The sequence below is a fragment of the Lampetra planeri genome, chromosome 2 (assembly GCF_965212315.1).
Source record: "Lampetra planeri chromosome 2, kcLamPlan1.2.h2, whole genome shotgun sequence".
In the NCBI taxonomy this organism is placed as follows: domain Eukaryota; kingdom Metazoa; phylum Chordata; class Hyperoartia; order Petromyzontiformes; family Petromyzontidae; genus Lampetra; species Lampetra planeri.
In genome coordinates this window covers 7,436,320-7,463,858 of record NC_136108.1, presented here as the reverse complement: position 1 = coordinate 7,463,858, position 27,539 = coordinate 7,436,320, and the positions used below count along the sequence as shown (strand labels likewise).

Sequence of the window (27,539 nt, the reverse complement as noted above, 5' to 3'; positions counted from 1 at the left end):
AATTCTATTCAAATAACGGTGCAGCACTGTCGTTATTTCATTTCAAAATAAAGCCCGTTATGGGAGACAACTAAAAATTAGACACAAACAATATTTTTCGAAGTGCGTGACCAAGCTAATCTGTAGAAAAAGCAGTCGGGCAGTACACGCAGATATAGATGTCTTAAAACTGGCTTCTTTTCCCAATATAAGTCTATTAGTATTCTGTATTTGGTCAGCCCACGGCCACCTTCATACCCCCCCCTCCCACCACGAGCATCAGCAGGAATGTTTACTGTCCTCTGCCATGTTCCTGATATATGGCTCTCAGCTGATCAGCTGTCACCAGTGGATGCAACCAATGGCCGAGCACCTCTCCTCCATACCATTTACTTGCTGCACTCTGAACTCTGACCTTTCAACTGTGCCACACAGATTTTGCTCCAGCCTTCTCGTGCGCATGCTCCCGCCCACTTCATCGCGGCCCTCCCTATGCTTGCCGGGCAATCCCATTGGGTAACATAGAAGACAGGCAGCATGTGAAGGTCAACAGCCAAAGGTTATAGGTTGCACGTGCTATTGGTCGAGGAGTTTTTGGATCATTTTGGCTAATGACTACAATTCAATAGCCCCATCTTTAGCTTTATTACAGTAATGGTGGTCATCTGACCTTTGCGCCTGGACAACGGTCGGTTGGGTAGCTATGCAGCAAATGTATCATGAGGTGATGCTGTGAGTCATGGCCAATCACTGGACTGATATTCCCCCCCCACACACACAGTACAAAATGGCTAACATCAATGATGATATTCTATTAAAGTCTACACAGCACTGCAGGACAAAACCTTCACTTGGTATAAGCTAAGTTTTAAAGCATCGGACACACAGAAAGCTTGAATTTATCCTACATAATACATTCAGTGTCAATCTTTCTGTTACCCACCTATTATTTCAAGTAATGAGGTAAACGAAAGTGTAGTATGAAACAAAAGCAGTTTTTTTTTACATAGTGCCTTTCAAAACATTCATTCTGAGGTAAGCTTTGCATTTTGAGTGTTGCACTGGTGGTAGAGCATTGTAAAAATGTTGCAAAGTGCTTTTTGCAAACGTGCAGTTTACTGAAAAGTTGAGTCAGAGTGACAGTTGGTTGACAGCCCAAAACAGATCTGCTTTGGTTTGCTGCACCAATCTTGTTTGAAGTCACATGACCTACAGTCAAAACAAAAGCAAAAGGCCATGTTGGATTTGGATAATCCAGCAGCATGCGCTGCTTTGAGAAATGCAAATGCAGTTCCATTATCTGTCTAAAACGCAAATAACAAATACATTATCTTACATTTTCAGAAGGGGTGAAATTTGTTTGCCAAAAAAACACTCGGCCATTTTACAGTGCTTATTCATTTCGTGAAAACTCATATACTTTCGCTTTCCTGAGTATTTCACGTGATCTTGAGATAATGATTCTCAGGCAGGATTATCGCTAGCTTATGTCTCAAATTACACAACACAGGCATGTGAGCTGACGAGAGTGAAAACATGCCTGTCACATAAAATATTGAGGCCGCTGCTTATGCTTGACTATCGCTGTGATTATTTTGTTTCATCCCCCTATGATTTGCAGTTGACTCATTTAAAAATGGATTTAAAGCTCTGAATTAGATCTATATTTCGGAAATAATTCAAGAAACTAAATGTAGCAAACCTGTTCAGGCACTTCGCAACACTGTAATTTAGCGATTGGGCTTTAATACTGAGTTTGAAAGCTTTCATTTAACTTCATCTCGCTTTCTGTTCTCTTGCTGCTTTAAAAAATAAACAACACATAATGAGCACAGGCAAAGAATAACAATGAGTGCTCCTGAGACACCGTGAATACTGTTGTAATTGGGCAAGGTTCAGGGATTATGTTTTGTTGACAGACTTGATTATAAAGCAAAGTTCACCTTTGCCATTGTCTACTGCACAACTTGAATCAAGAAACGTGCCTAGCCCCTGCAACATTTCCATGCCTTTACTTGGACCGAGTCCTAAGGCCAACGAATAATCTGATGGATATTTGGTAATCTGACGATCTGTTATGTTTATGTGCCACTTACATTATTATTACTGTCTTATTTGTTTAAATATATATATAACTTCTAAACAAACTAATTCCACTGCAATCCATATCAACTTTTTTTTTTAATTGCAGCTTATACAGAGAGCAACTGTTAAAACCCTGAGACTTAAAATTGACACCACGAAGGTTTACACTTCATGGCCATATCAGCCTACCACATTATGCCTGTCCACTGCCGTACTGTTTATTCCACTCGGCGTACATCTCTACATCTTTTTGGGACACACTTGCTCTTACTGCACGCAGGGCCCTGTCAAAGTCTGTGTACATGATTTGCCGTGAAGGGTCATGTAAGTCTGGAGTCCTGGAACCCTGCACGGGGCCTTGCATGAAGGCCTTGTAGCAGAGGCTGGCCATGTCTGCTCCCGAGAACCCTTCCGTTCTGCTCAAGATGAGCACCATCTCCTCGGGGCTGAGCGAGTAGCTGCGGCGCGACAGAAACCGCAGGAGTATCTGGTGTCGTGCGGGCCCGTCCGGCGGGGGCACGTAGACAGTTCTTGAAAACCATCCGAGGGTCGCGTCGTCTAACTCCTTTGGGTGGGACACTGAACCAATTAGAGCCACCTTTGGATCCTCACCTGAGGCTAATCTTATTCTATCCAAATGCAGCAGAAGCCTTGCCCTCGCTCTCTTCACCTCGTTGTCCCTGTCAGCCTGCTGTGCGAGCACCGCTTCAATGCAGTCAATGAAAATTACCGAGGGCTGGTGGCACATTGCCACTGCAAACATTGCGTCGATGAGTTTCTCGCTCTCCACGGCACGCTTGGAGACCAAGGCTGATCCACTTACACGGAAAAAGCTCGCGCTCATCTGCCCGGCTACACATTTGCCCAGCAGGCGTTTGCCTGACCCTGGAGGCCCAAAAAGCAATGCAACTTTTAGGGTGTCTCCAGAGTACACGTCTGGTCTCAGCATTGGCCACACCAGACTTTCTTTCATGGCATTTTTGGCCTGCTCCAGCCCTGCCACATCATCCCAGTGAACAGGTGGGCTGGTATCCAGCATTTCACGTGTGACGAGTTCCACTAAGCTCGGCTCTATGTTTTTAAGTCTCTCTCCCACAGACGGCTCATGGGAGGGAACTGCACCTGCGTCTTGGTGATAAAGGGGCCATGGCGCGGCATGTCTGTATTCACCGCTGCTTTCAGGTGTTACTGCAGAGGGGATAAATTTACTGCTGAAATGATCGCTATTTGGTCCTAACGATTGTTTAACAGGCCCTTGTGAAGACGATTGATGGTGGATGGTGTGGTTTGGCTCGACGCCATACTTGCGCAGCGGCTGCTCGGCTGCCAGTTGCCTCTGGGGCTGCGTCACCGGCTGAAAACCCACCCCGAGGCTCTGCGTGTCTGCACCATCGTAACTGTCATAGGGTCGATACATCTGGCTCGTGAAGGAGCTGGACGGCTGTTTGCAACCATAGCTACCGTATCCAGAGTCATTGTCGCCATCCTCAGACATAAATGACGCTTTCCTCTTCAGATTGCTACCAGCACTCAGGCCGACACCTGAAGGGTTGGAGGAGGGTGAGCCGTGAGCCTGATGGTAAACGTAGCTGGATACCGGCATGGTCGTCGATGACAGAGGAACGTTGTGTTGGGCCGGCATGTAGCCCGACGCGATGTGATGCCCACTGGGGCTGTACCCGGGGCTGGTGGCCTGCGAGGGCGCGGGCGGCCCATAGGGCGGCGAAGAGTACGAATACGCCTGCGTGCCTGGCATCATACTCGCCGTGGTGCTCGTCTGCTCGGAGCGCATCATGCCCGCGCTGCGAGCCGGGGACGGGCGCGGGGAGGGCAGCGTGGAGCCCGACGTTGTGCAGAAATTGGACGAAGGGTAGGAGCCGTTGCTGTAGCCGGCGGAGTACACCTGCGTGTTGGCCGCCGCCGCCGGATGTGAGCCCGAGATGTTGCGCCCGTCGGGCACAGGGTAGTTCGGTCCAGACATCGCCCCAGCCATTATGGGTGAGTTCATGGCAAGAGGACCGGCGGGTGGTAGCGGGGCGTCGCTGCTGGCTTTCCCAGTGCACACAGCGTCTTGAGTGCAGTTTATGCTGTACGCCTCGTCGAGGGGCGTCTGCCACTGCGCCCCGTCCTGCTTCTGCCCGTTGAGCAGCGCCAAGGAGGATTCGTCGAGACGTGGGGGCTGGGCGGGGTGCTCCGAGTACTTCTCCGCGTACTTCTTGAGCAGATTTGACGCGGTGAGCTCTGAGATGTTGTCATTGGCCCAGGAGTAGCGGAAGTGCTGGATGTGTCCGCGGAAGGCTCCCTCTGCCTTGTGGAGTGGTAGAGAGCCTCCGGATGGCATGTCGAAGCGCTGGCCCTGCCAGTGCGGCAGGTGCTGGGAGTGCTCTGGTGTCCACTGCATCTTGGTGGACCTGTCCTGTGACCCCAAAAAACGACAACAAAAAACTGGTCAACATTTTACCCGGTTTTTACATGGACAAGCAACTGCACGTCATTGTTTTTTTGTTGCAGGTAGCCAACTCTTTGGCATTATATCCCTGTGGAATGATTGACACACTCCATATTCATTGGCTCAGCGCTGAAAACTAAGGCGATGAAAACAGTTGAAGCAAAGCAGTTTTAGATTTATGTTTTGAAGCCGGTGCAACGTAATGTGCTTCCAAGCTTTTGGCTCCAGCATTTGCAAAAAAAACATGTGAACGAGGATTGCCGGGGTTTGAAACCTTAAATGTCGACGTGAATATGCCACGTATTTATTTATTGGGCATCTCATGCGTATGTTTACATATTCTTTTGGACCTTTTCAGTTTATTCCCCCACTAAAACCAGATTAAATGCAGATCAGTGCGAACTGTTAGCGGTAAACTCCAAAGGGTGGTTGCCAAACAAAGCCGGGCCCTTTTCTAAACAGCGTGGCCCACGCATGCCGGCTGGAATTCTTGCGCTGCCAGATTTAAGGGTGTGACAAAGGGGAGGGGAATGGGAGGGTGGGGGAGGGGTCTGTTCCGAGCTGCTGAGCGCCGTGGGAGCTCTGCGCGTGTGCTTGTGTGTGTGCGTGTGTGTGTGCACGTGTGTGTGTGTGCGTGTATGCGCGCGTGTGTGTGCGTGTATGCGCGCGTGTGTGTGCGTGTATGCGCGTGTGTGTGTGTGTGCGCGTATGCGTGTATGCGTGTGTGTGTGCACGTGTGTGTGTGTGCGTGTATGCGTGTGTGTGTGTTCGCGTATGCGCGTGTGTGTGTGTGTGCGCGTATGCGCGTGTGTGCGCAATGTCTGCTCGCATATACGCATGTTGTATACGAGTGAACGCGTACGTTGTCAATGCAACTGAGTGAGTGAGACCGTGTCTTTTTGTGTGTGTGCATGCAATTGTTGTTGTGTTCGTTGCGCACACAGGGAGCGAGAGAGAGAAAAGTGCGGGTTTCTGCGTGAATATATCCCTCCACATTTGGAAACGTGAGTTTAGATTATTTGACCGCTATTCATTTCCACGCGACGATGAGCCAATTTCGTTGAGCTATCATTTGTAGCGAGGTCGCTTCTGAAAAAGAGCTATATAGCTCGGTGGGCCTTAGCTGGTAAAATAAAAATAAATGTTTAGTTTAACATACGCTCGTTTGCTTGTGTGCGAGTGTGCGTGCGCGCGTGTGGTGGAAGACGCGTGTGTATTCCCGTGTACCGTGTCTGTGTGCATGTGAGAGTGGGGGGGGGGTAACCGAAGCGTAACAGCAACCTGCCATGGCCAGCGACCGATATAAAGCAAGAGCCCATGTATTCTTGCGCATAATATTCACTGCTTCACCTGCTTTTTGAAGCCCACAAGCACATCAGCTAAGTGTCAGACGTTACAACAAAGCGCGCATTGCGCCTGTGTCTTATAACAAAGGTGTAAGAAAATACAATCCAGTAAACAAAGCAAATGCCGAATAAGTAATTTTTGGGAACCAGACCATTTTGCTTGTCGTGAATCACAGTAACAGAAATGTAAGCAGGGGCGGAGTAGTGGCACAGTGGTTAGCGCGCTGTGCTATGAACCTGGCGACCCGAGTTTGATTTCTGACCAGATTTTAGTCGAATGAACTCGCCCTGGCTTTGCCGACCTTCGCCAATCCACACTGACCAGTGTCGTAAAATATGGTCGCGGTGGAGCGATGCTAACTCCCTCGCCTGGTATGCAAGTCGTGGGTACGATCCCGACCCTGACGCCTGCATAATTGAAGTTTGTATGTTCTCCCCATGGCCGCGTCGATCTTTCTTGGGGTCCTCGGCTTTTCCCCTTCATATTCAGAAACACGCGTTTAGAGCACTTGGCTGCTATACATTTGCACGTGATAAGCCGCTTCGTTGAGCTGTCATTTGTTGCCAAAAAAGAGCTATCTCGCTCAGTGGGCCTTACCTGGTAAAATAAACTCAATAAAAAGGTCAAACAACCACCCACCCCCCCCTATGAACGGCAGGGAGTGTGGGAAGGCCTTCATCCAGCAGTGGATTCACAAAATGGGCTGTAAATTACGATAATTGTTTTTAATGACAAACTTTAAAATATTAGTATGCATTGGTTGTTAAAGATCGTGCAGTAATTTCGTGACAGTGGCCCAACAAAAACCATTGCAAACACGACACAGCACATCATATTCACATCTACTTTTTAAACCCCATGTCACAGGACCAAAAAAGTAGGAGTTTCCACGTAAGACGGAATATAAAAAATAAGAGAATGCTCTTATATGTGTTCCCCAATCTGCAGTGAACAAACACATGAGATGGCGGCCTGTACGCTTATGACCATGCCAGTGCTATCCCACACATCCGCCCCAGTCCGTGTACGCTCATGGTATATATTGCATACCCTATATAATTCCCCATGTCAACACAGACATATAATGAAAAAAAAGTCAATTAGATTTCCCTAAATTGTTGGAACGGCTATATTAAGTGTTTTAAATGAGGTTTTCCCCGTTTCTTCCGGCAATAACTGGTGCTCAGCTGTTTGGCTGAGCTGCACACAAATATGCTTCATAACATATGAAAAATTGGCCTCATTCAGTCATGTCCACCCGGGCGAGCAGATTCCCCACCAGGGACGGGACTTGATCCTATTACACCAGCATTGTTGTTTTTCACAACCGGCCATAACTCCATTTGCAGACTTTGTTTTCAACTGTGACTCTCAAGAAAAATGCATCGCATTTATCAAAACGTCTTTTGCAATTATGCTCGAACGTTTCAGAATCCATTGGTTAACTATTGGTACCAAAATAAACAAAATAAATCGTTGGTGTTCTTATCCTTTTCAACGCTTACATATTTATTTACTCTGTTTTTCCTCCGTTTGTATATTTGTACTTAATGTATCTCAATTGTTTTTTCTTGTATGAGCAGATAGCCTTGCATTTACTGAAGAAACCTACCAGTAACATCCTTTCAAAATTACAACATAAAAATAACAGTTTGGCTTCCCCACATGTTTAGCAGTAGCCTTAATCGCAAGAATGACTACTAATACTCTCCGTAAGTGTCCATATGCATTTCTATGCATGTGCATATCCGTGTTTTAGTATAAAACATGCAAATATACATTAGTCGCGAGCTGCTGTGTTTTTTTATGCCGTATATATACGGCATTGAATAACCTGTAACCAGCAGTGGATTGACAAAAGGCTACGTATGTACAATAACTGCAAATATATGTCATGCATGTACGCATTGAGAAACGCATAAACAGCATCATATGAGGTTCCATTAGGCTTTTGTGCCCTCTTGTTCTAAAAGAACACAGCCATGTGTCACGTGGGTCCCAAGCTCCTCAGAGAGCCCCCTTCGTGAACATTAATCTGCTGTCCACCTCCAAACATGGAGCCCTTCCATCTCTGTCACTCTCTGAATAATCGGATGTCATTTTGGCCGGCATTGCTGGTGTGCCTCCAGATCAGATAACAGGGCCGGTGGCGGTGGCGGAGAGGGACCTAGGAGGAGACCAATGATGTTACGCTCGCAGGCAGAATTATCGTAACTCCGCCGCCCTTATGCGCACTCCTACACCATCCGCCCTGACACATTATTACACAGTTTCTGCATCAGAGCGATGGGTTCGCCTCGGCTATGTACTCCCCGGATTGGTGTGGCAGGTCCACTTGTCAGTGACCGTTTATGAGTCATTCGTCAGAAGGACACGAACGCATTTAACCCTGCGGTGCTTAACATTACTACAAGGGAAACTTTAAATGATCAATGCTTTGGTCCTGAAAAGAAGAAAATGCCTGATATGCCACTCGATGTAAATGGACAAAAATAAGTTATGACAAGGAACAGGGCTTCAATGTTTTCCTTCAGGCATGTTGAGACTGCTGCCAAGTATAAGTGGAGGTCAACCAGATACAAGAGTAATAGCCAAAAACGGGCACATTTTACAGACCTTACAGTACTTTCTATTTTAGTAACTTAAAAACAGGATAAACATATAGTTATTGCATCACAGTACTCTAAGAAACATCTATCACGATCGCGTATAAGACAAACTGTCGTTATTTCAACCAGATACAAACGTATTTTAAAAAAGCAACACTTTTTCTTAAGCGTGACTTAATACAATTCTGCAAGAAGTGACACTTGATTTGAGTGACGCAATGCTGCTTTTTATTCTGTACAATAGATATCTGCACTGCAAATACACCAGTGCGTGTTTACACACTCTACTAGGTTCGTGTTGTCGTTGACAAAAATAAACTACTGTACGAGACCGGTTAGATAGTACCACAATACTATAAAGCGATTACCATCAAAACACTGACCGATGACCAAGATAACGCCATGCCACACAATCATTTTCAATTGTGGCATGGTCAGATAGTGGTTATCTCCCAGCTACAATAATAACAATATTGACGCCTTTTCCATGGTTCCTTGAAGCACCCACACTCCAAGAAAACCACCATTTCTTGAATACAGCAGGTCAAACCTGCTTGGCTGTTCAAACGACGACGTATCGGCACGTGTCTGATCATTCGTGCAGGTTTTTTTGAAGATCCCAAGAAGTTCTGCTTACAAACTACAATCACCAAAATGTGCTTCTACCGTGTGTTATCTAGGGCTACGTGCTGGCCGACGGTGGCTCCTGCTGGATCAAACTAACGCAAGGAAGCAACTGGGTCCGCCGTGCATTGTGTACGCCACACTGCAGCGTGGTTTAGTTTGAACTGGCAGTCAACTGCTGCCATGCAACATCAAGTGGTACGTGCACGGTCGTGGTGGACGGAGACGATGAATGGAAAATGAATGTGGGCATTTTAAATGTGTACACTCAAAATGCTGCAGTCGCTGATGCCTTGATCGCACATTGCGTGCTCCCAAAACATGGCATGCCCTTTGATGTGCGGCTCCCTGAACCGTGGGTACACAGATGGTAGAGTGATGAAGGTGAGAAATATGAAAAACCTTTGCTTGAAACCCCCACAGTGGAGGCACTGAAAATGCAGTTTGAATTCACACGTGTATAATAAATGTGTGAGAATGCTGGATTGCACAATCAAACAGATTTGACAGTTTGAAAGGGAGTGGGAGAGTTCACGCTGCCAATGACAATGCAAGATAAAGATGGATCCCCAACTCATATTGATCCCCTATAATGCAGTGTGAAGGAAACAACAAGTTTATGGCATAAATCAATACTTGGTCAAAAAATACTGTAACCCCTAAATTTATTTATCAAGGTTTTTTAGAAACGAGTATCGCATTCACATACAACACCTATTTCCATATTACGAAATGCTGCCGCATCAGCATGTTCATGCTTTTATCAATAGGAATTTGGCCCAAAAATATTTGTTTTGCTATTTATGGAACAACTGTGCTTCATATGCCTCCACGTCCATCTTTCCTTCAAAACCCACAAGGACCAGCGTGGTCTAGTATGGTCAAATAACTCTCACGAACCGACACGACTTGTAAAGGCCCTCATCCAACAGTGGAATGACAAAAGGGCCGTACATATACTCTGTGTGGTAAACTGAACAGTGAATGAACAAACGCTCTATAGAAATGGAGTACAATACATCAAGTGTAGTAGTGTGATGCATCATTCAAATAAATTACCGTTTATGAGTTAACATTTAGTTTTATGTTATTAATTACAATGTTTGACAAACAGCATATCAAATTCTCTCAGCATAATGTCATAATAGAAATTCATTGAAAATAGTTTTTGTTTGAAATTATACAGCATTGTAATCCTGAAAAGTATTTTTTGAATCTTCAGTTTTTTATTTGCAAATAATCAAAACAATTCCAGAAAATGTAGAATTGACAGCTACGTGTCAATCCACTGCTCGATGACAAAGACCTCCCTACACTCTGTCAGTCATGACGCTTGTTTGACCGTACAGCATTTTACCGTGCTGATTGGTGTGGTTTCGTGAAGGAAGGGCCCAGCACCAGTTTAGATATCGCTCGCCGCTAATGTTAGCCGTGGCCAGAAATTGAACTCAAGTTGTTGGGTTCATTGTATAGTGGTGCTATCCACTGTGCCGCTGTTGCCTACTATTTTTGTGTTTTTAATGGAAAAATAGGAAGAAAAAATGGAGTCATTGATAGAAGTAAAAACACATCAAATATAAATGAAATACTGCATGACCAAATGTTCTGTTAAAAGTCACGCTGAGGATACACACACACACTCTAAATCCTGCAGTTATTGCTCTGTGCTCTGAACAGTAAGAAACTGCGCTCTCATGGACTTTGAAGGAACATCAAAAAAAGTCATTATTAAGTAGTATTTTAATTGACTGTTCAAAATGCAAAACCGACAACCTGGATGAATTTTTTTGGTGAACAATAGCAACGCATTACTGAATTGTTAAATACAGTTTAAAAATAAGTGAATACCATTTCTCCCAAAAAAAATATTTTTTCCATCAAACTGGCACAAGGGAAAGCCTGCAATCGGCACCCAAATTAAGGTTACCATCAACAGATACCATAGTTACAGTGCATCGGTACTGTACTTCTCCTTTTCTTTTCACCTGCATCCTTGTGTGGCACACAAAACACATTTGCTCGTGCAATTTCATACGGAGAGGCTTTGCTATCGAGGATGTTGTGCTGTTTGCACTATGCCAGAGAGGGTCTCACAAGCTCTGGGGAGGCCTTGTTGTTTGTTTATTGACGGGCCTGGGCGACGAGTCCCAGCTGACGGAGCCTCCGTGCCAGAGAATGTGGCAGTGGTTCAGGGAATCCAATCAAGCCGGCGATGCCACGCCAATTACCGTGCTTAATTACCAACTCAACACAGCGCACAGGCCCATGAACCAATGTTAGCACAGAGAGCGCGACGTAATGTGATGTGATTTTACGGTAAGTGCTCAATGGCGTTAACCAATTAGATGCATTAGTATGGATGCTTCTCCTTTCATATTCTTTGTTCTTTTTGAAAAGGGGTCCTTTTTAAAAAAAGGATTGCATGGTGCAATTAAGTACAAAAGAGTGCCCATTTTAAAACCTATTTTTAATGGTCTTCATGAAAAACTTGGGTCTGATCTCTGACCATGTGTGAAAATTGTAATCTTTGTAAGGATGTGCCAATTGTCAGAAATATATAGTGGCAGCGTGGCGTGATTCAACAATTTTTAAACACGCTTGAATGTGAGAACTTTCATACAGAAAACTAAAAAAAAAATCTGTGATGACATCGAAAGACAAATTGATCAATAAACTACCCAAAGGTATATAATTTCTATACAGTACTGTGCCTTTTAAGATATCACCATTATAAACAGACAACATTACATATGTAAATACATTGTTTACAAACATGTACTCTTATATTTTAAAGCTTAAAATGTGGATATATTTTTAAGAAACACATTTCAAATAAGTATGAACCAAAAAAGTTACAAAAAAAACTATGGTTTTTTTTTATTTGAGGAACGCGCTTACGTGTACTCAAAGTGAAATACAGTTTCCTCTTATGCCATACAAACATTATCTTCAGAGTGGAAGAACTTCTTTTCATAATTACCCAATGAAAATAATATTGTAACGCTGCCGATATAAAACTATCAGCCTCCGTAATTGTTAGCATGCACAAAGGTCCCTGAATCTCTGATGCTTTTGTCATTACGTCGATATGCCGTAATGTACGTCATGCATCTTCGCGTAAAGATGTGCGCAGCTGGCCTCGGCCAGCGAATAAGGCAAGATTGCCCATGGGCAGAGCCACGTCTCCTTGCATCATTGGCTCCGCAAACGATGATGCATCTCCAAACGGGCCACGCTGGCCACAGCGACTTTGACAAAACGTCGCTGTTTTCTTCTCTGGTTCCTTTCTCTTCCCCCCCATTCTTTAAATGTTCGTCATCACCAGTCTATAAGCCCGGACTATTTCTGTGATTTATGTTCCCAGTTTTTCTCCTGTTTCCCTTTCCATCTTTTGAAAAGCAATGAATGCTGCTACATCCTGTACAATGCTCAGTTTTTGAAATGTGCTCCTGTCGATTCATAAATCAAGCTCGCAACGATCTGACAGCCGCAAAATATAATGGAACAGTTAATATAAATTCCTTTTAACGATAAATTGATTATATCCCCGGTCTTTGTGGTAAAATAAATCCTCCAATTTTTCTTAATAGACATTATATGTATTGCGTAATTTATTTTGTTAAATTATTTGAATGGAAAAAAAGAACGCCCTGTATAAATTATAACGGACGTCGGCATTGGCAATATTTTCTTACAGAACCAGGTAACAAGTATTCTAATATCAGTTACTGAACAATAACTTCAGTTAAACATGCATAAAATAACGAATAACATCACAAATTATTAACATTTGAGACTACACAAGATAACGCCAGCATTTACGTGACCATTCCACAGAAAAGGACATGCCGAGGCGATCGTCGTATATTTTGGTAATATAATATATTCTATAGCATATGGCACACATATTGGATCATCTAAGGCTTTCTAAAATCTGGTTATGAAGGCTCATGTTTAAAACGCAAACCCTGTTACAAAATACAATGGGATGTGCCTGTGGTAAAGGGCAAAAATATTCGACCAGCTGTGCAACCCTGGCAGTAGCATGAATTTAAAATATACATGGGTCAAACCTCCCCCCACTGCCAAAATAATATTGATTATTCCTTGGTTTAGGTGCTGGGCATGAGCAGTTTACGGCGGGGCCAGGCTGAATGCACGAATAACTTCATTATCATGGAGGTCTGGCCTATCAGAGATAAGCTTTGCCATCACTTGCTTATTCCCCTCTAGGGTAAAACTAGTGGCACGAAAAGGTGGATACAACCTTTTACAGTGCAAACGTATGGCCATGCAGCACAGGCAAACATTCGCATCCACTCGCTGTAAAAAGGTTTCTTCCACCCAACACCCCAAAAATGTTTTTAAAAAATAAAAATGCAATCTCATTGAAACGGTAAACTGTCGTAAATGTCATCGATTGCAATAGTGCCACTGTTGTAGTTTTAAAACAAAGCTCTATTGAGTAGCACTAAGAATGCAGAAAACAACATGCTGGTTGAAGGCATTTTATTGTTATTTATTTACTGTCAAGGTACAAAGAATTACTGTGCAAAATCAGAGACCATTTCAGATAAAGTTAACAGCTCTAGAACCTTTGATTTACTTACATGTAAAACGCCATTGTGAATTCCCAGGGTCCTCATACAATTGCTTCATATAAGAGTAAAAACAGATGCTGTGTTATAGATCCAAGCCAAAGAAAATGGGAATTCCATGGATAGAAGTGTTCAGTCGTGAGAATAAGCCAACACTAAAACACTATGAATAATCAGATATTTAACATAGTATATTAAAACACTGTACTGTATATTGACAAAGTTTAAACATATATAAATATCCTTGTTATGTACCATACAAAGACAGGATTTTTTTTAACGCAATCTCTGACAAAGAATGGCATACCAGTTCCAGCAATAAGGGTGCCTAAAGGAGTCATTGCTATTTAGAGCCATCTTATTCATAGATTCAAACGTCACCGGGAAACCTTACATATGCAGGGTATCTGTGTCACTCTTGCGATCACTTGCCCACTCTCTATTTCTGTCTGTGCCAGTGCGGCCCTCTCTGCCTTTTCTCGGTCTTTCGACATCTGCGTTCCCGGGATCTCTTCTTGCATTTGCCAGCCATACACAGCCACCGCGCCCCAACCGTGTGGCCACCACTGCCTTCTTTCACAAACTCGTATTAAGCCAGATTGCATCAGGCCTGAATCAATATTAATTAAAACGGCGAAAAGATTTACCGTCTTTGCCCCCCCTCCCGTCCAGCAGTCTAATTCCACTAATAAACATGCTCACTCAGGCTAAGCTACAGCGGGTAGAACAGGTTCTGTTATGGTTCTCTGGTTTTACCCACTGAAAGGTATCAGTTTCAACCCGGCTGCTGAACTGCATAACAGGAGTCACCCGCTATAACAAAAAAAAGAACCTGACATACGTTCCGTACGTTTATTATTGCCGCACACTGTACGAATTTATGCTTCGCCCCGTGGTGTAATACGTTAGAGTAGCTGCAAAAGATTGTAATATAAAAAAGCAAAATTTAAGGGAATAGAGAAGGTAAAAAAAACGCACGCCAATTTTAGATTCTTTGTAAAGCGAGTTTTAGCAATGCAGGAAAAAAATGTAACGTTTTGGCAAATGCAATAACTACCTTTAGCATTTTGCATTATTCTTTCACCAGGACTAGATATAACGTATAGTACTTACAACGTGTATATATTTTTTTATAATTTAAAACGTTTTCAATTATGTGGTCTTTTACTGTTTTATATGTGCAATGCAGTATTCAAACGTGTAGTTTACCATATTAAATGTCTAATTTACATGTGGAATTTAGATGGATTGTCTAAACATTACACTTTTGTTTAAACATTATAAACTAAACACCGTGCCGCAATGTACGTCACTTTATTTCAATTATCGTCCTTCCATGCATAATAAGAGGCTTTCTGAAATCCTATATTTTGCATTTAAGGGATGCAAATTCAAGGAAGAAAACAGCCTACGTATAAATATTAAAACACATTCATACGGCTCTTTTTAAGTTTTTTTTATTATACATAACACAATGTCTTGGTTTTATTGAAGTTATGGAAATGCACTGTATCTACAATAAATCTGAGCATTTATTGCACACCATATACCACTTGACTTCATACTAAGCATGGATTATATTGGAAGCACCGGACCGAAATGAAGTAATATAGAAGCCCTGTCCTCCACATCCAATGACCGCACTCGCGTATTTGATTGGGGGCAGACGGAGCTATATAAGGCAACCCAGCTGAAGGGCAAAGTTGCAGGTCTCCACTTCTTGGTTACAGACTCCAGTGAATGGACACAAATCAATACCACTGCAGGAACAAACTGTACTCTTGATATCGGAGTGGCCCATAATCCAGCTTCTATGAGTTTGTTGCTAATATGACCTTGGATCGTTTTTTTGATTTTCTCCCGAAGAACCTGTTTTTTTTCAGGGAAAACTTATTTTCATGGGTCAGCCACAGTGAATCCTTAAAACTCATGTTGATGGCCACCATTTAGACTTGAGATTGGAAGCTGAACAGTAGAACTCCAATAAATCCATGGTGGTATGGGGAGACCAGATCACGGATCCCGTAGCCGCGGAGGTTAGTCCCGAAATCCACAAAATATGTTGCACCACCGTAGTGTGTCATGGATTACAGGGCAAATTAGCCACGCGGCTCCATTAATCCATGAAAACATCTCATATTACAGGGGAAGTGCGAGCATGTGACTAAAGGCTAAATTAATGCGCGATAAATTTGCGGATTATGAGGTTACACGAATTTTCCAAGGCCTAAATGGTGCAAATCTGCCATATGGGTTAACGTTATAGGATTTTAGAATTTTTTCAGGCTTGACATCCAAGTGTAGAAAATTCTAAAGAGGCCAACGGCTCCATTGCAATGCGAACTATTAATTACTTAATTAAGCACATTACAAAGAGACCATCGATTTCGTCGAAATGATAACATTGCAGAGCTGTACCAAGGAATTTAAGACAAAAGAATAAAATAGTTTGCATTTCGGAGAAGATGGCAGCCTATTTGGAAAGCGCAGCACTTAAAAAAATATAAAATACTATTTTAAAATAATTATAATATATTACAATCTGTGCACGCCGCTAACGTGGTGTGCCGTGGACGAACGAGAGGGGTTGGCCGCTCCCGGAAGACATACAGAAATCCGCGATTTTTTGCGGATTGCAGGATCAATGGTAGTTGCAGACTACTGGCAATTCACCACAGTAATTTGCAAATTAAATAAATGCAGACTTTTTGTGCTTGTCTCCAAACATCATTCAAGGTGAATCGCAGATGATGCATTACCATTTACAAAAACACAAAGCTGTGAAAATAAACTGCGAATTAAAATGACAATTAATATATTGAGAAAATCAATGCAATTTACAGTCTTAAACCGATCTGCTTAAGTGATGGCTACCTTGTATTTTTTACCCCGGTGTCATTTAAATTGCCTTGTTTTATTTTATAACTTTAGGATTAAACCACACGCTGATCAAGCACAACCCTTCAGGTATTGTGCAGATGTGAATTGATTTGTTCTGATATGATAAACAGGATGAGGTGCCAATGAATATATGAATGGAATTTTAACATCGTTGCAATCAAAACCCTCCGTTTACCATGGTTGGTTACGTACGGTGCGAAAGAAATGCATACGTACATGAAAATCCCTTAACACGATACATTTGCACACTCGTTACCAAAATTGTACATACTCTCCTCCACGTGAGTAGTGTAATAACACTCTCCCTTAACAAAGCCAAGAGCCACGCAGGGTGCCGCAGTGATATGACACCTGGGACTCACAGCAAAAGGTTTCAGAGGTTCGATTCCCGACCCGGGCAGCTTTCGGCGTGAAGTTTTTATGTTTTCTCCAGGTTCTCCTGTTTCTTCCCATAGCTAAAAAAAAATACATACAATGTAACTGGTATTGCCCTAACATCCCAATGCTGAAAAACGTCCTGAAAATGAATCATTTGGGATTACATACAGTCGTATCATCGCTACCCTACTGCAATAACTTGGCAGGACCCTACTGAATAATCAGTGAGGCTTTCTTGAGTAAACCAAGCAGAATAACAACCAAAAATGGGCTGCAAAAGCAAGTTTTAATCGTTTTAAAACAGTGCTCCCCAGTATTACCACCTGTTGGCAGATGAAACAGATGCGCAAGCCACGGTGTCAAAGCACATCGTGGAGACTACGATCACTGTGCGATTGCAGAATAGAAAAACGTTCTGCTAAATACGCACTCCTTTTGTGTTTATACTGTATACGGTACTCTGTAGACACAAGCAGTATCGGATGCTAAAATGCATGTCAGTTGTACAAAAGGCTGGCAGAAAATGTATTTCATCATCATCATTGGCGATGTAAAATCCACTGCTGGCTTAAGGCCTCTCCAAGCCACTACAATCTCCCACGATCTTGCAATAGAATAATCTGCCTTGCACCTGTATATACGATCCGATTTCCATCTCCTCACCGATGTCCTCTCAGACTCCTTGGGCTGCCACTCCATCTTTATTCTTAGCCATCGGTTATGATCTTGTATACTCACGTGTCCTCCCGTCTAGCCCACTTAATTTTCTTAAGAGTTTGAATTGTGTCTTTAAGTATGAATGCATGTTGAACTTCTTTCGCACCATACGTAGCCAACCGTGCTAATCGTTGGAGGTGCGCGGGAAGGACAACAAACTAACACAACAACAAAACGAGCTGTCGAACATTAATTACTTCACGTAAGATTAATATATAGAGAGAAAAAAAACATTCTGAAAGCAAGCTCTGTCACTGGACGGAGGGGCTAACACAAAACGCTTGCGGTTGACAGTTACAATCGCGTTATCATTACAACTCTGGTTATCAAGACTTAACCGTCCTTCCTCAATGTCATACCGCTATTTCTGTTGGAACAACGGCATAACTTGCCTTTAACTGCGACACGTTCGGCAAATTATGATGCAGTGATGCGCCTATTTTGCCATACTCATCCAACATCCTGCTGGGTTGTTGGGATACGGGGACCAAAGTACTGTACCATTGCAGCTAATGATTAGCTGTAAATACTCCATACATATGATTCAATATAAAATTATACATATTGGTGGAAACGCGGTGCTTTTTATGCGTATGATAGAATCGCGCAGCCCTATCTTAAATTATGCCTACCATGGCCCACTACATTTGGTCACATCATGCATTATTGATACAATTATTGATACAATAATGCATGGGCCACTGATTGCCTCTTTTGCATTATTACCTGTTAATTATTGTCTGTAAGTTAAAATTCTGCAGCTATGTTTATTGTAGATTTTTTTGTGATTAATATTTCACATCAGTACTGTGTAACGGAATATATTTAGTTCACACGGTAGACAAACAAATATAGCTGTAAACAGTTGAAACAGCGTGTCATGGAGAAAGAGAAACGCTATCTCAAGAAGATGCTCCCTTTTGACACCGACTTAAATCCACATGCACGCCGTTGCCCGTATCTGAAGAAGACTATAAGTTGTCACGCAGTGCCACTTTCACAGTTCATGAGGCTGATCTTTCACTTGAAGACTTTGATAAGATGCCAGTGTAGTTGACAGCAAAGGCAGTGGGATATTATTTTAAGTGTTTAAAAAAAGATTTTCAAATGAAAAATTATTCTCAAATTGCAGTCCATAAATGCATTTAAATCGTATGCAGTGCTCATGAGTGCGTACATAAATCCACATATGTGTTCAACTTAATAAACATAGTTACAAGCAGGTATTGATTTAGTGAAGTTGTACATGTGCAAGCCATTTTCTTTTAAAAGCCTGCCACTCAAACACTACAGTAGTTCCAGGCTTAATGAATTCAGCGCTGTATGAACTTGCCACGTTTTATGTCAGCTTTCAATCATCATTTGTGTCGGCATTACAAATATAAATTGCAAAACTAACACGTACAAGTCTGGCCATCTGCCAAGAAGGTGAACGCTCCTTGTTCCTCCATTCAATACTCTTTTAATGCTGCAAAAATGTGAGTGCAAATGTACATCTGTCGGCTACCTTGAGGTTTGAGTTGAGGGTGGACGGAAAAAGGAAGACATTTACAGCCAGAGTGATTTACATTGAGTTTGACACGAATACAAGGGCCGGCCACACAGCCCTGACCCTATACTGGTACCATGATATGATTCGAAGAATGAAACACAGTGCATTCCTTTATTTTCTTGCACAAGACGACACAGGGCCGATAGTGTATGGTAGGGGGGAAAAAACCCTTTGTTTATTAGGCCCTCCTTAAAATGCTTCACATTCCCTACTCTCTGCAGTGGATTACCGCAACTTCATAATAAACCACAGAGTTGCTTGATTGGCCTTTAGTGAAAGGAGACGTGACAGCGTACACATGACAGGGCTGTTATGCCGTCTGCGAGCTTTAAAATCCGTGGGTTTGATGAATCACAAAATGAATATTTCAATTGTATGCTTCAAGACGCTTTTGTGTTTTTTTTTGGTCTGGGAGCTAGACAACTATAAAAGAGTCGGGTAACTTAGGGTTTGACATACTGGACAGGAAATGCCATACTAACACCCTCGACCATAATTGCTGTGGCCTGTTGAGTCTGGTGTGGTACCCAGCACTGCTTCAAAATCGCTGCTCGCAGGGATTCAGAACCTTACAGCACATTTCAGTGAACACTCCATAACCTTTATAATTACAGTCCGACACATTGCAGCCATATGGTTACCATATTCTACTTTCGGAATGTGGCGGTGGGGGGGGAATTGTGAAGCAATAAGTCGAATCTGTATGGTAATACAATAATGCAAATAAATTGTATGACTATAGATACTACTTTTTCTGATCAATTGCATCGGCACAACTTTTGTTTCAAATTTGCAGGGCGAATAAACAAAGAGTGCAGAGGTTAGACTATTAAAGAAAATTAGGATAATTGAGCCGTGGTCCGTTTTTGGCATGCAATTACAGTGCCTAGTTGCAACCAGCTGAGATCGAAATTCGAAGCCACCCAGATCACCTTGCCTGTTTTGTGTCACCGAGCCTAATGAGAAATTTGCACTTGTGTCCTTCCTGCCATATTTTGATGCACATTCAAAGAGCCAAAACGATGTCCCGGACCTCCTCCGCGTTCATACGGCAGTGCTGCTGCCAGCCTGGGGAGCCCCCACAGTCAGAGGGGCGCGTGAATTGGAAAACTTGGCAGGCAAATTAAGTTTGATAGTGTTTTCTTGTTACTGGCCCTCCTGGGTTTCCTCCAGCCAGACCTCCACGCGCTCGGTGGCTGTTGCATTGGCTGCTGGGAAGTGACCAACCCAACACGCGCTCAGTATCACTTTCCGTTCGATGAAAGCCACCATGACATTTAGTGGAAGTCGCACCGGACTGCCCGCGCGCTAGCTGAGAAGTGAGATGTGTAAATCAATACCACACGTTGGCCTACACACAGCTGCCAGGAGCCTGCTTAGGGGGCGCCGCTGGCCATTGGCGCCTGGGCCATGTGCTCCAAGCATTAAGGGTCTTCCAGTTCCGAAACAATCTGTGCTTAGCACTGGATATAATATTGATTCTGTGTGGAATGTTGGTCAACCCTCTTTCATCTCTCGGTATTAAGGTTACAAGGACCTTGAGCATCACATTTTCTGCACCATGGGTATTTACACTGCTGATTGACTCTTTGGTATTGCATTTGTCATCGGCATGTTTTGTATTACGTGTTGTTTTTGATGTGTGCGTTTCCATCCTCAATCTCGTCCTGCATTTTAATTCTGCCAAAAAATATATATATATATCCTAGACCTACTATTCGATATTTATTGTGCACGTTAAATATACTTTTTAAAATCGATTTTACAAACCGATTGGTGCGTGCATTCACGTATGTGCAATACATGGAAGAAATAAAATACTTTATTTTATTGTACTGCTCACAAACAACATTGGCTTTCAATGAGATATACTGTCCACCGTGATGTGTATACCGTGCTATGTTTAGATATACGGCATATGTGGTGAATCTGATAAAAGAGCAAAGACAAATTGGGACTTTACAGTATGTGGAACATCAGATGGATTCGATGGCATTAACAGATTAATAGATAACACGTCCACCCTGCTGTTTCACACATTCCTCTGCTACAACAGTGTGAAATTACCTCCTTTTAAGGCCGGTTCACCCAGGGTCGTATCAAACTTGGCTAATTTTCGTAAGATAAACTACGACTCTTTGCTCATGACAGAGTGTATTCCTTTGTTACTCCATACCATTAAATGAATTATACATGTGCTGCAGTATGTACCCCCTGAGTTGTTTACATCTATTAACAGGGTATGTGCATTCTGATGACCAATGGTTGCAAACCATGTTTAGACACAAAACACAAATTCCCATGAGACAGTACGCATGAGACTAAGTATTACACATTACAGGGTGCTGTGACTTTGCTGTCAGGCTATGCACAGTCACGTTAGCAATGACAAGCAGCATAATTTATACGACCGGATTTAAACATCTCCTGAAATGTGATAAGCCAGTCAATTCTCAAACACCATGTGATGGCATTTTTTTTTTACAGATGGTTGCAGTTCAAAAAGCAAATATGCGCTTACCACGGTTAAGCAGTATTTATCTGTACAAAGAAATCCACCACAGTGTACATACATATAGCATAGCACACACGCACATATGTGCTCACACGTTTAAATGTAAACACTCACACACACACATGGTGCTGCGAGTGACGGTGTCATAGGGAGGAGAGCGCTTGTACCGCATCGGCTGTAACTCGCCTGGACATTTAACACCACCATCAGATAATGAACGTTTATCAATCAAGCGAAACGTACGACGATGTATTCCCTGGGTTCGGGGAGGCTCGCTGCGTGTTGCGGGGGCTGTGCTACAGGAGCATGGGAGGGGGGGGGTCCCTATTGGCTTTGGCAGTGTGTGATTGCCAAAACAGAGAGAAAGCGAGAGAGGGCGAGGGTAAAGGCTCGCTGCCTTTAATGCGAAGCGGCGGCGAAAACGGCCTCTATTGGGCGACGTGCTTTAGTGTTCCGAAGGGACTGGTGTCTGTTGGTAGTAGGAGGTAGTAGGAGAAGGATGAGGTATGCATGGGTTTGCATTCAAAACCAACCAAAGACACTCAATCCCTGGGGGTATGAGGACGACAGCCCAGACCACCACCACCACCACCTTCCGTTCACCCACCCTTCCTTCCCCCCCTTCTCGCAGCCTCCCCCACATCCTTCTCATTCGCCCCAAATCTATCGTCCCACCTCCTGAAAGCCGAACCGGTCTGCTGAGCCACCCTATACCGAATCCTCTTTTCAAGGGTAGCCCCTCGTGAACCATCAGCCCGCAGTAGGGTGTGAGCAGGAAAATAGCATGGCAAAGCACACACAAAAATAATGATAAAGATCCTCCGTGTAGCCTTCGTAGGCTATTGAGGCAAGTGTTATAATCGAGCGCCTATGAAGGTCGGAACGGCACGCGATGAGGTTGGTGTGCCCAACACCACGCTCGGCCGGCTTTGTCTCCCGTATTGCGAATATTTAAACGTTGCACCAGATACTCGTTTAAAGTTGAGTTGACCTACGAACACACATACAGAGATGCTTTTTACATCACCACCAACTAGACACCCGATACAAGTATACTTAATTATGCAGTCCCTAACTACTGCATATGCACTTTCCTGAGATCTCCGTTGGTAAAAAACATATTGACTGATGAATCCCACTAGGATCTCACGTGGTGGTTAAATAACGGACAATGATTGATTTGATTTGAGCGCCTTGTAGCCAAAACAAAGCCTCGGAGCGGCGTTAGTTCTGTGTAGGCCAACAGGGTTGCTGCAACGTAATCCCCATGATCAATCCCACAGAGTGCATACCTTTTAATGGGACATTAGAAACAATCTCGTTCAATCATGTTACAGTATTATTACCATCACGAACTCGCAGTTGGCATCCAACAACCCCAGAGCCGAGGTTCGATTTCTCACCCCCCAAGTTGCAAACTGGCAAAATCAACTTCGTCAATGAAATTAGTTACTATTGTAATTGTGAATAGGAGATTTTCCATATCGCGTTGTTGGTGTTTGTGGTGACATCAATGCTCTTTCTGCCAAACTATGTGTATGGGTTTTTTTTTTAAATCACGTTTTTATTTTATATAAAGGGATATGAGCAGCGTGATGACTTGAGACAAACAACTATGAACCCGGCCACATGCGTTCAATTCCCGTCAACGGCGAACGTCAATGGCCAGTAATATCTAAACTGGTCCTGGGATCCCCCCCCCTCCCTTCACGAACCAGCACTGACCCAGCATGGTGAGGTTATGGGATGCGGTAAAAAGGTTTTATAATTCGGCAGCTCACCGCTTACAATTGGTAGAGATGGCAAATACTGCATGGAGGATTCACGCTTGTTACCCAGGAAGGCCTCACGGAGTCCTATGACTCCTTTTCAGGAGGGTTCTCCCCAAGTTCTCGCAGGACGGGGCGACGATTGCTATGTAGATTCCAATACGAGTAATTTTAAGTATTTCTCAAATTTGGACCATTACGCAGGAACACAATGGCTTACCATTGTGAATGACATCGCCGAATCTTTAACGTCCACTGTGGATCAGACGGCGCGTATTGGTACGGCTTATACATCCGCAGTATTAATCAGGGAGGCCACTAGATTCGATCCGTGAACGTCTGCAACAACTGGCGAACGCACTATCACGATAAATCATGTCACCGTCCAACTAACTCACGGGGACTTGGTGGAACTAACCCACGGATATTGAACTAACTCACGGTGTTAGGAACTAACACTGCAAGCCCGTGGGTTAGTTCAACCAAGGCCGTGGATTAGTTCCTAACACCGTGAGTTATTTCCACGCCCGTGGGTGTTAGTTCAAAATCCGTGGAACTAACTCACAGTGTTCGGAAAATATCCACGGACTTGGTGGAACTAACCCACGGGCTTGCAACTAACCTCACAGGCTTGCAACTAACCTCAGACTTGGACTGCGGTAAGGTGAACACGCGCGCGGACCGGTGAGACTGGCCACGTGTGGGCTGGTGGTGGGGGTTTATGGCGGGCGGTGGAGAGGGGGGGGGCATTCCGTCTCTACTTCACCCAAGTGCAAACAAGGATGGCATTTCTGTAGCGCTGCATGTACGTGCACACATGCACTTTGCGCTCCTCTGTCAATGAGAAACTCGGAGCAGAAACAACCGCTGTAGGGCGACGCACGTAATCGACGCTACTGTGTATTTCGTAACACGCAACGCCACAACGATCATGGGTATTCTCAGGATCGTCACACGCTCCAGAAAGTAAGACGCACCCCAACAAAAACATTGTTTCCCAGTTGCCAGTGGTGTTTTTTTATGCAAATCTGCTTATGCACACCCCCCAAAGTTTAGTTTGAAAATGCTGGAGGGAAGCATTGAAGCATATACGGAAAATACACTATTGGCCTATATATATACATATCTATACCAAACATATCTAATAATTACCGATTGGTAATGAACAGCACGACATGGGGAGGCCTTTATCCTGCAGTGGATTGACAAAGAGCTGTCCATTACCGCACGACACACATACGCCTACGTAAGGTGACGTGGAGCGGTGGCGCAGTGATTAGCGCACAGCGTTTTATGAACCGGTGACACGAGCTCTATCCCAGGCCACGGCTAGCATCAGTGGTAAGTGATAACTAAACAGGGTGCTCGACCGCCCCCCACCCTCACCAACCTGTCTTGGTGACGAAGGAACAACTCTATTCCTGGATAAATAAACCCGGTGACCCGAGTTCGATTCCCATCCATGGCTAACATCAACGGCGAGTGATGTCCGAACCGATTTCGGGCACCCCTTTCACAAATCCGCACTGACCAGCGTGTTCAAGCGATGGGTCAAACAAGCCCCGTGACCAACACAGCGTAGGGCGGCTTTCATCCAGCAGTGGATTAACAAAGGGGCTGTGAATGATTGATATTCTAAGTAAGCTAACACGCAGGTCGCGTTCTGATGGTACACGTTAGGCAGTGACCGAGCAAAACAATAATTGATCTATTCGCAGGGATGAAAAGGACGCTTTGCTTATCTGAGGCCTCGATTTGGCAACTCTCCTTTAAAAACACCCCTTTTCTCTTCATTTACGCGCCAAAGTGCCACCCATAAACGACGCCCTACTCAGATGCTCGCACACTGGAATACTCACTTTCATGAATGAGCAACAGCATTTTCCATACACCATTACGACTACCCTTGTCGTTGCCATTGTTACATTTCCCCTCCCACGTCTCCCGATGTGTTGCCGCGGTTGTTCGACATGATGTCCGACGTTTCTCTCCACGTTCCGAAAAAAGCTCCGAGCACGCGGAGCAAAACGTCGAAGCAAAACGCCGAAAGCGAGACGCGGTACAACCCGAAAACGCATCTATGCCATGTGGCACAACGGCGCAAGCTTCGCAGTGGATTTAAACCCCCTTTAAAACACACCATTCTTTATTGTTGCGCCAAAATGTGTACGCATACGCGGGATGACTAACAGTGTCTGACTAAGTTATGCCTGGACACGCATCGTGTGTGTTGTCCCTCTCTCGTGAGAGATTGTCAACATTGGCAAACTTAAAGATGCGCACGGTCTCGCGCCCGCGATTATGGGATTAGGGTTATGGTCCAAGCTTCGTCGCTCCAAAGTAATTGGCAACGGGAGCGCTTGCTAAAGTGACTCCAAATAGGCTCGAGTAAAGACTCTTAATTCCCAGTGTCAATTAACGTCGCCGATTATAAAAACCGCGATCCAATCAATCGCCAACGTGTTAAAATGGTGCACATGACAGCGCGGTGACACGCGAATCATCGCAAGCGCGAGGTGGATTGTTTCCCGTCGCAGGATCGTGAAAGATTCCGGCGCTTTGTGGAGTTCATCCAGCACGGGATTCAACCCATGGCTGATGATGATGACACCCTCCATGTCATTATAATAGATCAACGTTGTGTGCAGCGGTGGCGCAGTGGTTAGCGCATTGCGCTATGAACCCGGCGACCCAAGTTCCATTCTCGGCCACTGCTAACACCAGGAACGAGTGACGGCTGTATCACATCAGTCGTGTACCCACCCCCCCTCAACCCCACCTTTACTTACCCCGTACTGACCAGCGTGGTGAAGTATGATCAGATAACCCCCCATGATTGGCACGGCTTTTATCCAGCAGTACATTTAATTAGCATCGGTATTGTAGATACATGTAATGCGCAATGTGTTATTTTCACAAACTAACCACTGAGACATCTGCGTTGCTATAACTGCACATGGACATTTAAAAAGTAGATTCACAATTCACTCCGACACAAACATTCACTCGATTGACCTTGCGTACGTAAAAGATGTTCTTGTCAAAATACCCCCGTTGGTTCACCAATATTATTACTCGGACCGTTATACATAGTGTGAACATTTACACAACTCTCGTCTCGTTTTCCCCTACGATGTCATAATCACAACGGAACAAGTCCACGATAAGTATTGTTTCTTTAGTCATTTAAATGTTTACTTCCACATCCTGCCGGTGGGGAAAATGAATCACGTGCAAAATCCGGAGAGAAAAATGTTACGTTCGTTCTCCAAAAAAAATAGAGAAAATATTAATAATTGTACGTTTTAAAAAGAGCGGACAACACGCAACAATCCCAACAACACTAAACAGGACACGCCGAAGGGTGCACTGTGGAAACCCGGTTCAGAAAAACACGAGTCCTAAGAGCAGTGTGTTTATCCGTCATCATCATTAGAGACAGCACACCAACGCTGATGCCTGAGAGCCGCACAACGACGGGCTAAAACCGGAGCACAACAAGCTGTAATGGTTATAGATGTCCAAGTTATAATCGCCCTAAGTGGGGATGAGTCTGCGAATGAGCGCGGGTTGGACACAGTCGCAACAACACACGGCACACATGTGCCCCCCCCCCCCCATTGCGTTGTATTATAACGTCTCACACACGCCATGTATATGCGCGCGCACACACACACACTACGCCGCACACACACTACACACAAACACACAATCACCACCTATGCCAAAATACTAAACCAAATTACCAAAAAACACACACACATGCAATACCCCGCCCCCCTCCGACCGCCCTTACCTCGAAATGCGCTTCGCTCTTTTTAATCTGGGTGAAAAGACATCAATATTTTAACGCGTAAATAAAACGCCGCCACGGATTAAGTTAGTGTGACAGAGGTTTGAATCGGGTCCAAGTTTCCCGTGCTATCCGCTTGGCAATCTGCCATGGTCCGAGAGAGGCTGACTGACTGCGCCCGCTGCCGCTGCCGCCGCTGTTGCTGCTGCTGCCAGCGCGCTTG

At 44.1% G+C, this 27,539-nt stretch overlaps 1 protein-coding gene across 1 annotated transcript; it reads right to left on the bottom strand.

Moving 5' to 3' along the window:
- Positions 1-980: 980 nt before the first annotated feature.
- Positions 981-27,539, bottom strand: LOC144726365 (fidgetin-like). The gene is made up of 2 exons (XM_078605012.1): positions 27,320-27,539; positions 981-4,480 (listed from the first exon to the last, which is right to left on the bottom strand). Exon 2 carries the CDS (start codon positions 4,463-4,465, stop codon positions 2,258-2,260), a length of 2,208 nt encoding a protein of 735 aa, XP_078461138.1. The 5' UTR covers positions 4,466-4,480; positions 27,320-27,539; the 3' UTR covers positions 981-2,257.